Consider the following 13975-nt stretch of genomic DNA (forward strand, 5'->3'; position numbering starts at 1 on the left):
TCTTTTGCATACATCAGCTCTTCTTTATATAAAGGCAGAGTGGCTGAGCATCACTGTGATCGACGGGGGAGAACAACTACGCCATTCCGCCCACTTACAAGTTCCCTACTTATGTAGACATACTATTTCCACATGACTCGGAACGCTCGCTTTACCGTGTACACAACCTTTCTCTCTGTACTAAATGCCAACACGAGTGTGTTTACCGTCTTTGGTCCCACTCCTGTCCATGTCAGGACCTGTGTTGACTGAGCGCTTGGGGTTTTGACTCAAATGATTTTGTCGGGTCCAGTCGAACACGTCACTGCGATCCTGCGAGAAGCCACAAATCCGGACATCCTCGAACCCGCACACGTGATCTGTCGGAAGAGGGAGAGGGAGAGAGAGAGATGGGTGGAGGGGTGGAGAAACAGCGGAACAGAGGTGGTAATACATAAATGAAGGTGTATTAAAAGAATGAAAAAGTATATGATGGCCTGGGGGTGTTCAGAAAGAGTAATAAAGATGGGAATAAATATCTTGAGAGAGCTGAGATAGAAATAGAGAGAGAGAGAGAGAGAGAGAGAGAGAGAGAAACAGAGAGAGAGAAAGAGAAAGCAGCAGGTTTCACACATTGCTGCTTGTGAAATTCTGATTTAACACGCAGCATTAAACTTGATTAGCGACGTATAAAAGCTTTAATGTCAGATACAGTGCAGAAAAAGAAATATTTCCCCTGTGGGCTACGTTCCCAAAACTTCAATACACTATCCGGTCAAAAGTATTGGGACGCCCTTTTTTTTTTTTTTTTTTTTTTTTTTTTGGTATTCCTCTTCAAAGTGTTACCTCAAATTCAGAGGAACAACTATATAAAGTGTCTCTGGACCTGGTGGCATTTAATTTCCCTTCACTTGAACAACGAGAGCCAAAGCACAAAACCAGGTCCATGAACCTTTGGGATGAATGTGAACGCTGACTGCACCCCAGACCTCCTCATCTTCTCGCCTACACCAGTACTTGACTTTACCAACACTCTTGTAGACTAATGACCACAAATCTCCACAAAATCCAGTGGAACCTCATCCCAGAAGAGTGCGGCAACTCAGGGGTCATGTGTTCAGGTTAATCCATATTGAAAATGTAAAACCAATGAGGTTTTCACTCCTTTCCAACGAAGTTGTTCATTTTTCTTTTTAAAAAAAATTCCTTTTTTAAATTTTTTTTTTTTTTACACATAATCCACAGCAATTCACATCCCCACCGTGCCTCTCCAAATTGCTCCACTTGTCCTCCAATCTGTTTTAGTCAGTTTTTTTAATTGTAGTACTTTGGCAAAGCCCTGCATAGTGGGCTGCCAGCCGAGCCATGTTGAATGTAATTAAAAAGAACTGAGAGAGAAAGAATGAGAGAGAGAAAGAGAGAGAACGAGAGGAAGGATAATTGAGAGCAAAAAATGAAAAGAATTTCAGAGGGTTTTAGAGGGAGTCTGTATGTAAGTTTGTCTTACCTGAAGGTCTGGGATAAGTGTAGGCTGTAAGAAATGAGAAAATAACATAATCAGCGACAACGAAGCAGAAACATTAACCTAAAGCAGAAAAAAATGGCATTAAAAAAAGCGAAGTGAAACAAGCTCTAAAACCGGAATTTGAAGAAGCCCCCAAAAATGCTTTACGTATACTCGCTTCACGTTGTGGAGGGAAAAACAACAACAACAACAACAACAACAACACAGGACAACCCATACTCATTTCCTCGCTTCCAATTATCTCATTTATACAACTGAGCAGTTAAAGGGGTTAGGGGTCTTGCTCAAGGACAAATAAGAGGTGGTGGGATTTGAACTCATGACCTTCTGAATAAAAGTTCAACATCTTAACTGCTGAGACCACTTCCCTTTTAATTAATGCATCCTCCCAGTTTGTAGTGAAGGAAGGGACGGGTAGGCTGATGTCATAAGTCCGTTATAAATTATGTCATCTTGCTCTGAATGAATAAATGAGTATCGACACTGCAGCGAATGATTGTTAGCGTTGTAACGGAAGTTCCACCCATACATTAGTTTGTGCAATGTGTAGGATCCCGGTGGATACGATTGCGGAAATATAGAAGGCAGTACATATACCGGCCCTCTAGTGGACATGAAGAGGAATGTTAAAAACATTTTTAAAAAATCGACGTAGCACCAACAGAAACTCAACTAAAGCAAATGCTAAACCCAACACTGAATACAAGGAACTTCCCTTACGTGAATTGGGGCAAGTTTAAATCCTGCATCGGCTCTTTAAACACTCCAAAGAGAAGTGTTTGCTTAGGGGGAGTTGATTGTATTAATATTTTCCAACCCAAACTAAATCCCGAATACAAACATATTCCAAAATATCACTGAAAATCTTCCCTGGCTTGTAACCTCCGAGAACAAAACGAATCGTCTGTGTACAGCAAGCGAAAGACTCCGGTGTGACCTCCTGCCAGGCACAAATTGGTGTCTTGACTTGTTTAAGAAACAGCGATACCCAGCTTGCACGAAGCGCACATATTTGGCCAATCGCTTTTTATAGCATTCTACAAGGATTACCCGTACATCATTGCTCCTCCAGAGAAGTGCTCTCAAGACGTCACTTTAAACTATTAATCCGACAGAGAGTGTGTGGGAGGCCTGTTTGCGATTTTAATTACCACCGAAACGCATAGTATACTTTATATTTATAAATGGGCTTCAGAGGGACGTACGATCGCACGTACTCTCGCTTCAACACACTCTTCGGGTGGAAATTAAGAAGCGCACAGATCAGATGTTAACAAATAATATGCTGTTGACTCGAGCACGCCCGTTATTTCTATATTTATTTACTTCCACCCAGGCTGTTGCTCCGCACGGCACCACGCTCGGCCCGCTAATGTTCCGAGCAAACAGTCTAAAGCAACGTTCGGCAAAACCTTCAAGAAGCAGGTGTCTTTGAAAGCTATTCTTTCAAACAGCGGTAAGAAAGATACGAGAAAATGAACGTGTGCATGCAACCAAACGTCTTCTTTAAGCGTAAGAGAAGGTAGATTGCGGTCTGATCAATATTTATACATATATTTAAATGTTTTCCATCACTGGCTGTAAGTACACGAATAGTAACATACAATATTTAGACAAAGTTATTGGAACACCTGATTTTTCCAGATATTTATAGTTCTTTTGCAAACTTTTACCACAAAAACTAGAGGCACACAATTGTATAAAATGTCTCTGGATGAGTTAGCATGAAATTTCCGCTTTATTCGAACAAAGACCCAAACCTGGTCCAGCACGACAATGCTCCTGTGCACAATACCAGCGCCATCAAGATACACTTTACATGGGTTGGAGTGGAAGATCTCCTGCTATTGAACTCTGACCTCAACCCTACTGGAATGAATTGAAATGCTAAAGGCCTCCTCATCTCACCTATTAGAAGAGAAGACTAAAAAGTGGACTAAATGTGGAATGGACAAAAACGCACAAACAAACCTTATAGTCAGCTGTCCTTAACTTTTTATCCATATAGTGTATTAGAACAGGGACACTGCAGATGACATTAACTCCAGAGCTGGTGTTAAAAGAAATCAAGACATTCTGGCCAATCAGAATCAAGCTTTCATGATTTTTTGCAAACGTTAAAGTTTCGAAAGCATCGCTATAGTTGCTGCTTTCAAGCGGATGACCAAATTTCTAAAAAAGCTCTGGAAAAGTTCTGAGAATTAAAGCAAGAAGAAATGGAACAGGACTACAAGGTTTACGATTGTGAGGTGTCACGAGAACTTACGCTCTGAGTACTGGATGGTCCGGGTGACGGTGTCCCCAGTACCGAAGGCGGTGATGGGAGTGAGGCCCACCTCGTAGGACAGAGGGATGCGCAAGTCGGTCAAGACGTGTGACATCAGCACGCCTTTGATTGGCTCTTTGGTGTTGAGCTGCTTGGACATCACCTTTTGCCCATTCTACACATACACACATAGAAAAAAAGGGTTTGACAGTTTATTGAATCTATATATATATATTAATATACACCATGTCCATTTTTATCCAAAATTCCTCACAAAATCCCGAAAATATTCCTCGTCCCACATTCAATCCCAGTTACACTGCTTTAAAAATCGAATGGAGACCTGTTTAAAAAAACGCTTCTCATTAAAAACCTTCGTCAAAACAAAGAGTGGCAACGGCTGAAAAAAAACCCAGACTAAATAGACCACTTCATTAACAGCGCTGTGATTAATGCGGTATGCTTAGAGATGCTGCTGACGCCATCTTGAAAAATATATTTTGAACGGATATTCGTCAGTACTTGTACCCGTCACTGGCGTAACGGCCCAGCGGCAGCAAATAACTCCAGTGACTTAAAATCATCATTTAAAATTCTACATATTTTATTGGAGAAGGGTCCGGATGCCTAAACGTTGGTATTAGCATAATTTTCATTCTTACCCTTATTAGATACACACAATTCATGCCCAAAGCATTCGTAGCTTTCAGAAATAAAGAAAAGCTCATTCTTGTGCTTAATCCGAATACAGTCTATTTTGCATATACCAATGCACATATACAGTGTCTTTTAAAACGGGTAAAATTTTGATTTCTTTTTATTTGCTAAACACTAAAGACATTCTGGTTTGAGATCAAGAGATAAATCAAGAGAGACAACAGATCCGAATTAGCACGTTCATCTCCTAATACATCTAGATGTGCAACTTACAACAAACCAAATGCAATTATTCATTCAACAATCGCAAAATTGAGGTTTCATCCTTTTTTTTTTTTTGCTGCAAAAGAACTTTGCATTATTCTATCTTTCTGTGTAAGAGTCTGTGGCTCTTGTTTTACCAGAAGTCATTCCAAAGTGTGCTCTAGGTCATTGCTGGAAAGTAAAATTTGTATTAATCTTAAGTGCTGTAGAAGAAGCCTTCAATTTTTCATTTGACTGGTATTTTGGAGCTGTTCAATATTCCATCTGCTCTAATTCAAGCTGAAGAAAAACAGTCCCGAAGCATGTCGCTGCCACCACCATGCTTCAATGTGGTGATTAGTTGTGTTTGTTCTGTGTTTGTGTGTGGCATACATATGGTATTGGCTAGAAAATTTTACTTTGGTCTCACCAGTCATACATTAATCCATGCATTTTATTTGTTGTAACATGGCCATTTAAACTATCCTGGATCTAAAAAATACTTCAGAAAACTAAAGAGCAAACAGCCTCGATAACTTGTTTTTGTCTGGTCTTCGCATACTGTAGGTTTTAGAGGGACGTCATGTTCTGTTCAAATTGCATTATTTTCTAACTTGCTTTTCTCCTATAGGCAGTTCTCTGGTCTTCATCTAGATTTACATGAAGCCTTATTTTCACACCCTCACACTGTACCACGCTCCCTCAGATCTTCCAGCACTGCTTGAGTGGTCCCACCAACTCTCACAGTAAGAGGTAGATGTACATTAAGACTCTTTTCTGTTGTGGCACTTTTCAGAAATGTACGTATCGATATCATAATATTAAAAAATCGTAAGTCTAACCATCACAACTTCGGGACCATCCATCCATCCATCCATCCATCCATCCATCCATCCATCCATCTATATATATATTTATATATATATATTTATAAATATTTATTATAACCCTTATTTTTTATCGAACCATGGTATTTTAACTATGGAACTTTTTAAAATAACATTTTTAATAATAATAATAATATATATATATATATATATATATATATATATATATATATATATATATATATATATATATATATATATATATATATAATTATTTTTATTTATTTTTTTTTTAATAATAATAATATTAGGTATTATTAATATGAAAAATTCTTAATAGTCAAATAAATAATAATAATAATTTCCTATCACAACACCATCGATTGGTAATGTATTTATTGGAAAATAGAAATACTGTATCCGTATTCATCCATTGTTACTTCATATCCTTTCCAGCGCTGTCAATAGATCACTACATTGTGTATTTATAAGTGCATTTGCTTAAAGGAGCCAGGCACAGACAGTTCCATTAAAATCTGGTGAATTATTCACAAACATTATCATTACTTAACGGCGGTGGCAGGTGACAAGGCGGCGAGAAACGACGCCCCACAGCGCCCACAGCCAGATGGGAAAATGTCTTGCTTTTTTTTTTCTTTCCCGTTAAATAAAACGTGCTGGTACTTTAATGCAGGTTGTGACTTCTTTATTCAAGATTCATTTGACTGTTATAGTTTATGATATGAGTTATTATTTGGTATTGATGGAGAAAACGGGAAACAAGAAACCATTAAAGATTAGGATCGTGCAGGAGGCTATTAGTCACTGAATGTGTGCTGTAGATGAGATTCATGAATTGGTATTAAATTGCTATAAATCGATGTTCTTGGTTTATTTGCTGTGAGAAACTTTAAGGTAATGTGGCTTTGACTTGTACCACACAATGCAATTCTTTCTCTGCATATCCATGCAATGTAAGGAAAGTGCCCCTTGAGTATAGAGGGTTAAGGGCCTTACTCAAGGGCCCCTGAATGCCATTCAGTAGTCCAGAGCCTTAAGCACTGAGCTCTAATAAATTCTAGTCCAGAAATCAAAATAATATTCACCTTGTAATTGATCGAGACTGTTAATATTATTATTTTTATTATATATATATTCATCCATCCATCTCTCCATTCATCCACCCCCATTTCTCCATCCATTCATTCCACCCTCACATTATTCTCTCCATCCAACCCACCCTCCATCTATCCCTCTCTCCATCCATTTATCCCTCCCTCCATCAATCCATCCCACCCTCACATCTATCTATCCGCTCATCTATCATCCATCCATCCCTTTCTCCATCAACCCTCCCAGCCTCTCTCTCTCTCTCTTTTCCATCAATCCATCCCACCCTCACATCTATCTATCCATCTATCTATCATCCATCCATCCCTTTCTCCATCAACCCTCCCAGCCTCTCTCTCTCTCTCTCACTCTCTCTTTTCCATCTATCCAACCCACCCTCACATGTATCTATCCGTCTATCTATTATGCATCCATCCCTTTCTCCATCAACCCTCCCAGCCTCTCTCTCTCTCTCTCTCTCTCTCTCTCTCTTTTCCATCAATCCATCCCACCCTCACATCTATCTATCCGTCTATCTATCATCCATCCATCCCTTTCTCCATCAACCCTCCCAGCCTCTCTCTCTCTCTCTCTCTCTCACTCTCTCTTTTCCATCTATCCAACCCACCCTCACATGTATCTATCCGTCTATCTATTATCCATCCATCCCTTTCTCCATCAACCCTCCCAGCCTCCCTCTCTCTCTCTCTCTCCATCAATCTATCCCACCCTCACATCTATCTATCCGTCTATCTATCATCCATCCATCCCTTTCTCCATCAACCCTCCCAGCCTCTCTCTCTTTCTCTCTTTCTCTCTCTCTCTCTCTCTCTAATTGGGCTAACAAGTTATACAAAAGTGACCAAAAAACAAACATAAGAAAATAAAAGTTTGATACTAAGAAAATATATAAGCAATATAGGAAGTCTATGGAACTCAAACGGTAAACCAAGGTGCCCTGTGGACACAGAAAGTGAAATATCTGGCAACAAGGGGAGGAGGTGAACTAGGAAGCACATAAAGGGGGACAAGGCGTTTGTGAAGGGAAAAAAAGAAGAGAAAAGTAACTAGTAGCAATATGGGATTGGTTTTATCGGAATATTGCGGTGTCTCTCGCTCACACACACACACACACACACACACACACACACACACACACACACACACACACACACACGACGATCCCCAAGCAGTAAATGCATATACCTTTATATCAACATTAATATTAATAACAATGACATTAATAAACAACAGTGATGCATATTTAATTAAATAAATCCCGGATTTTTACTATTAACGCACAGTAACCAGAACAGGAGGATTAAAGTAAAAATACCGCCGTCAGGAAATGAGGTGGGAGTAATGGGTAGATCCGGGTGACACCACCTCCCTCTGCAGCTCTAGACAGTAATTACAGGAAAGCTCACAAGTGTCATGCCAAAGTGGCATGGCTGCGGGCTCATTAGAGGTTTCAGGTCTGGCAGAAAAAACCTCTGCACTCCTTCTGTCGCTCTTCGTCCGCTTATTTCTTCCTCCGCCGCCAAAAGCAGAAGGACAGCGAGCGCATTTTGTGTTGTTAACCTTGCAGCCGCGCATCAGCCGCATTTGTTATGCGACTAATTAGGTCTCGCTTTACGGGCTTGCGACGAGGAAGGTAGAGGGCTATAGCAACAATGTGCACCTTGGCAGCAGTACATGGTGTGTGTGTTTCTGTCTCAGCGCATAGTGTGTGTGTGTGTGAAAGCTTTCGCTGCCACAGTGGCCCACACACACGGGTCAGGGGTCACACAGGCAGATGCGTGCACACATGCTTGGGTACTTCAGCTCGTCGTTTGCATTCATTTTGTCCCTCAATTTTTGGCATTATCCTTTCATTAAGATTCACATTCCTCTTTCTCACCTCCTACGGCTGGGAGAACACCTGGCCATATTCCCGCCCACATGCACTCGCAGGGTACGCTTTTTCTTTTTCTTTTTTTGTAAATCAGCCTCAAATATTGTGAAACCTGCTGCGCTTGGGCCTCGCTTCTTCTCCTTTTTTTAATTTTCACATTTTTTAAACCATGCGCTTATGCAAAACTCATTAAAACAGCATACAATTTACAACCAGCCATCTGCCAGACTTCAGTGGAAGGAAGGTAGTGAGGAAGGAAGAAAAGAAGTGAGGGATGGATGGATGGATGGATGGATGGATGGATGGATGGATGGATGGATGGATGGATAGTTGAATATATGGATGTGGGAGGGTGGGATGGATGGTTAGTTGGCTGAAAGTGATTGATTAATAGATCAAGGCAGGGAGGGAAGTTGGTTGAGATGGATGGGTGGATGGATGGATGGATGGATGGATGGATGGATGGATGGATGGATGGATGGATGGATGGTTGAATGGATAAATGTGGGAGGAATGGATGGATGGTTAGTTGAAAGTGATTGATAGATCAAGAAATGGAGGAAAGGTGGTTCTGATGGATGAATAGAGGTAGGAAGAGAGGAATTATTAGACGGATGGATGGATGGATGGATGGATGGATGGATGGATGGATGGATGGATGGATGGATGGATGGATGAATGGATGGATGGTTGAATATATGAATATGGGAGTGTGGGATGGATGGTTGGTTGGTTGAAAGTAATTGATAGATCAAGGCAGGAGGAATTGGTTGAGATGGATGGATGGATGGCTGGATGGATGGATGGATGGTTGAATGGATGAATGTGGGAGGAATGGATGGATGGTTAGTTGAAAGTGATTGATAGATCAAGAAATGGAGGGAAGGTGGTTGGGATGGATGAATGGAAGTAGGAAGAGAGGGATGAATGAATGAAAGGATGGATGGATGGATGGTTGGATGGTTGAATGGATGAATGTGGGAGGGAGGGAGGGATGGATGGATGGTTAATTGGAAGTGATTGATAGATCAAGGCAGGAGGGAAGGTGGTTGGATGGATAAATGGAGGTAGGAATAATTTATGAGCAAAATGGAACTAAACAAACATGTGCACTATAGAAGTTTCTAATAGAATCCATTTTTTTTAAATGCCAAACAAAAAAATCTGCCTACTTTTGAGAAAAAGCTCAAGTTCACAAGGACTAAGCAGCTCAGTTGTGCACACTCTTTCCCTGACAAAATTAACTGTACATGGTTGATAGCCTGCTGCACAAACCTCGAATTTAATTTTTGCTTTATTGCTCCTGAATTTCAGTCTCATCCGAACGCCTTTTTCGTTCTTTTTATTTCCCCCAGAAAGTAAATCTTGTTTGTGACAATCACAAAACATATTACATTCCGGATGCAGTGGATGCGTTACACTGCTTATATTCAATACACAGGTTTATCCATTATCCTATTGCTGTTTTTAGTTCTTTTTCAAATGTTTCGTAAAAGCAAATCTCATCAGACTGCATTGCCTTGTAGGCATGTGGTCGTTCCTGAAGTCTAAAAAAAACTTGATTCTGAGGTGTAATATATTTATATATAGTATAAATGAGGTGCACTCGAATACATAAAACATGTTGCTGTTCTAGAATGGCTCAAGTTTCTGTTTATCTGCATGAATATTTATGGCCACGTGTTTGAACTCGAAGACCGATTTGCACAAACCTTTGCTTTGTGCGGAGGAAACTCAGGCTGTTTGTGCGTTTGTATAAATAATGTGACATAATCTGAGCTGCAAGTTTATTATACGCAGGGAAATCTCCTGCTAATATAAATAACAAAGCAAGCATTATGTACTGTAGATTAGTTATGCATATGCATGCGCGCACACTCTGACGCACGCTAACACACACGAACGCACACACAAACGCACAAACTCCCTGATTCCTGCTCTTAGACTTTTGCCTCTAGTCAAATCTCCGTGGTTCTGAGGTGTGAACAGATGTGTGTCCTTAGGGGGCAGAGCGGTGAATATGTGCAAAGCCCATGCCTCTTTCATAGAGCGCAATACACACCTGCGCACACACACACACACACACACACACACACACACACACACACACACACACACACACACACACACAAAACCCTGCTATTTAAATAATTTTATAGTAACTCCTATAATAATACTTTTATGGTAATTATTCGATAGTGATGTTTCTATAAAATGCTTCTAGAGCAATCATTCTACAGAAGCCAATCCATAGCGAATCATCTATAGTAACCAATGTACTGTATAGTAACTCTTCCATGGTTAGCTTCTAAAATAACCATTCGAGTGTGGCAAATCTATAGTAACTTTTCTAGAGTAATGCTTCTAAAGTAACCATTCAAAAGTAATCATTCTATAGTTCAGTAACTCCTCCAGGGTTATGCTTCTAGAGAGACTAAAGATTCTAAAAGAGATTCTAAAGGAACACTTCTAAAGCAACCAATCTAGAGTAACAATTCTATATAAGCCATTCCATAGTGACATTTACAGTAACTGTACTAGAAGAATGCTTCCAGAGTAGGAAGAGAGTTTTTTTCTTGCCACAGTCGCCGTGGCTGCTCATCGGAGATGAATACAAATCATTAACCTTAACTCCTAAATTATGTTAAGCTGCTTTGAGACAATGTCCATTGTGAAAAGCACAATAGAAATAAACTTCCATAGTAACCATTCAAGAGTAACACTTCTATAGTAACCATTCAAGAGTAACGCTTCTATAGTAACCATTCAAAAGTAACGCTTCTATAGTAACCATGCAAGAGTAACGCTTATTCAGTAACCATTCGAGAGTAATGCGTCTATAGTAACCATTCAAGAGTAACCATGCAAGAGTAACGGTTCTTCGGTAACCATGCAAGAGTAACACTTCTATAGTAACCATTCAAGAGTAATGCTTTTATAGTAACCATTCAAGAGTAACACTTCTATAGTAACCATTCAAGGGTAACGCTTCTATAATACCCATTCAAGAGTAACGCTTCTATAGTAACCATTCAAGAGTAACGCTTCTATAATAACCATTCAAGAGTAACACTTCTATAGTAACCATTCAAGAGTAACGCTTCTATAGTAACCATGCAAGAGTAACGCTTCTTCAGTGACCATTCAAGAGTAATGCGTCCATAGTAACCATGCAAGAGTAACCATGCAAGAGTAACGGTTCTTCGGTAACCATGCAAGAGTAACACTTCTATAGTAACCATTCAAGAGTAATGCTTTTATAGTAACCATTCAAGAGTAACACTTCTATAGTAACCATTCAAGGGTAACGCTTCTATAATACCCATTCAAGAGTAACGCTTCTATAGTAACCATTCAAGAGTAACGCTTCTATAATAACCATTCAAGAGTAACACTTCTATAGTAACCATTCAAGAGTAACGCTTCTATAGTAACCATGCAAGAGTAACGCTTCTTCAGTGACCATTCAAGAGTAATGCGTCCATAGTAACCATGCAAGAGTAACCATGCAAGAGTAACGGTTCTTCGGTAACCACGCAAGAGTATTGATTCTATAGTAACCATTCAAGAGTAATGCTTCTATAGTAACCATTCAAGAGTAACGCTTCTATAGTAACCATGCAAGAGTAACGCTTCTTCAGTAACCATTCGAGAGTAATGTGTCTATAGTAACCATGCAAGAGTAACCATGCAATAGTAACGCTTCTTCAGTAACTATTCAAGAGTAATGCTTCTATAGTAACCATTCAAGAGTAACGCTTCTATAGTAACCATGCAAGAGTAACGCCTTCAGTAACCATTCGAGAGTAATGTGTCTATAGTAACCATGCAAGAGTAACCATGCAAGAGTAACGCTTCTTCAGTAACTATTCAAGAGTAATGCTTCTATAGTAACCATTCAAGAGTAACGCGTCTATAGTAACCATGCAAGAGTAACACTTCTATAGTAACCATTCAAGAGTAAAGCTTTTATAGTAACCATTCAAGAGTAACGCTTCTATAGTAACCATGCAAGAGTAATGCGTCCATAGTAACCATGCAAGAGTAACACTTCTATAGTAACCATGCAAGAGTAACGCTTCTTCAGTAACCATTAGAGAGTAATGCGTCCATAGTAACCATGCAAGAGTAACGGTTCTTCGGTAACCATGCAAGAGTATTGCTTTTATAGTAACCATTCAAGAGTGAATGCGTCTTTAGTAACCAGGCAAGAGTAACACTTCTATAGTAACCATTCAAGAGTAATGCTTCTATAGTAACCATTTAAAAGTAACACTTCTATAGTAACCATGCAAGAGTAACGCTTCTTCAGTAACCATTCGAGAGTAATGCGTCCATAGTAACCATGCAAGTGTAACCATGCAAGAGTAACGCTTCTTTGGTAACCATTCAAGAGTAATGCGTCTATAGTAACCATGCAAGAGTAACCATGCAAGAGTAACGCTACTATAATAACCATTCAAGAGTAACGCTTCTAGAGTAACAATTTCATAGTAAATATTCTATGGTAACACTTACACTATAATAACCATTATAGAGTAATTTTTTAAGTCTATTGTAACAATTCTTTAGTAACCGCTACAATAAGCATTCTATAGTAACACTTACAGTAAGCATTCAACAGTAACCATTTCACAGTAACACTTCTACAGTTAAAGTTCTATAATGCTGCTATAATAACACTTCTATAGTAAGGTTTTTATAATAATGTTTTTAAGTAACGCTTCCGTAGTAACACTTCTACAAAAACACATTTACAGTAACACTTCTACATTTAGCACTTCTATCATACTTTTATTGTAACGATTCCAATGTAATGACTTTATAGTAACACTTCTATAATAACAGTTCTACGGGAATGCGTTTACAATAGCGTTTTGCAGTAACGCTTCCATAATTATAATTCTACAGTAAAACGTCTAATACTTCTTAAATAAATATCTTATAGTAAGACTTCTATTGTAACCTTCTATCTAAAGAAAAGAGGGTGACTGGGAGGATTAATGGAATAATGACAAATCCTTAGATATATATACGGTAGACAGGCAGACAAACAGACAGATAGATAGACAATCAGACAGACAGAATAAGAATTAAGAGAATTTAATTAAAAATGAAGAAAAAGAAATACATGAGTATTCAACCAGAGTGGAAAAAAAAGATAGAACGAAGAAGGGGAGAACAAGTAAAAAAAAAAAAAAGAAAATGAGGGACAAAATATAACAGAATGCTGTGCAAAAAAAAAAAAAAACACCTTGGAGGAGGGAGAAAGAGAGAATGGGAAACAGAATGAAAGAAAATGAGAAAATGACATGAGCCAAAGCTAGACAGAGCAATACGGAGTGAGAAAACGAGTGCAGGAGATCGAACGAGCAAGAACAAGACAAAGAACAATGAGGAGGCCAAGACTGAGAGTGAGAGAGACAGGCAAGATGAGGGGAGACGTATTAAACATTCTCTGCTACTTGTCTCAA

General features: G+C 39.2%; 1 protein-coding gene across 1 annotated transcript in view; it reads right to left on the reverse strand.

The window, feature by feature from the left end:
• LOC124377713 (MAM domain-containing glycosylphosphatidylinositol anchor protein 1) overlaps positions 1–13975 on the reverse strand; it is a 178750-nt gene that overhangs the window by 29170 nt on the left and 135605 nt on the right. The window contains exons 12-14 of the mRNA XM_046837012.1: positions 3771–3945; positions 1487–1510; positions 207–359 (exon numbers count right to left, since the gene is read on the reverse strand). Of these exons, the coding sequence (XP_046692968.1) occupies positions 207–359; positions 1487–1510; positions 3771–3945 (352 nt within the window). The remainder of the gene's footprint in view (positions 1–206; positions 360–1486; positions 1511–3770; positions 3946–13975) is intronic.

This window comes from Silurus meridionalis, chromosome 2, assembly GCF_014805685.1.
Source record: "Silurus meridionalis isolate SWU-2019-XX chromosome 2, ASM1480568v1, whole genome shotgun sequence".
NCBI lineage: Eukaryota > Metazoa > Chordata > Actinopteri > Siluriformes > Siluridae > Silurus > Silurus meridionalis.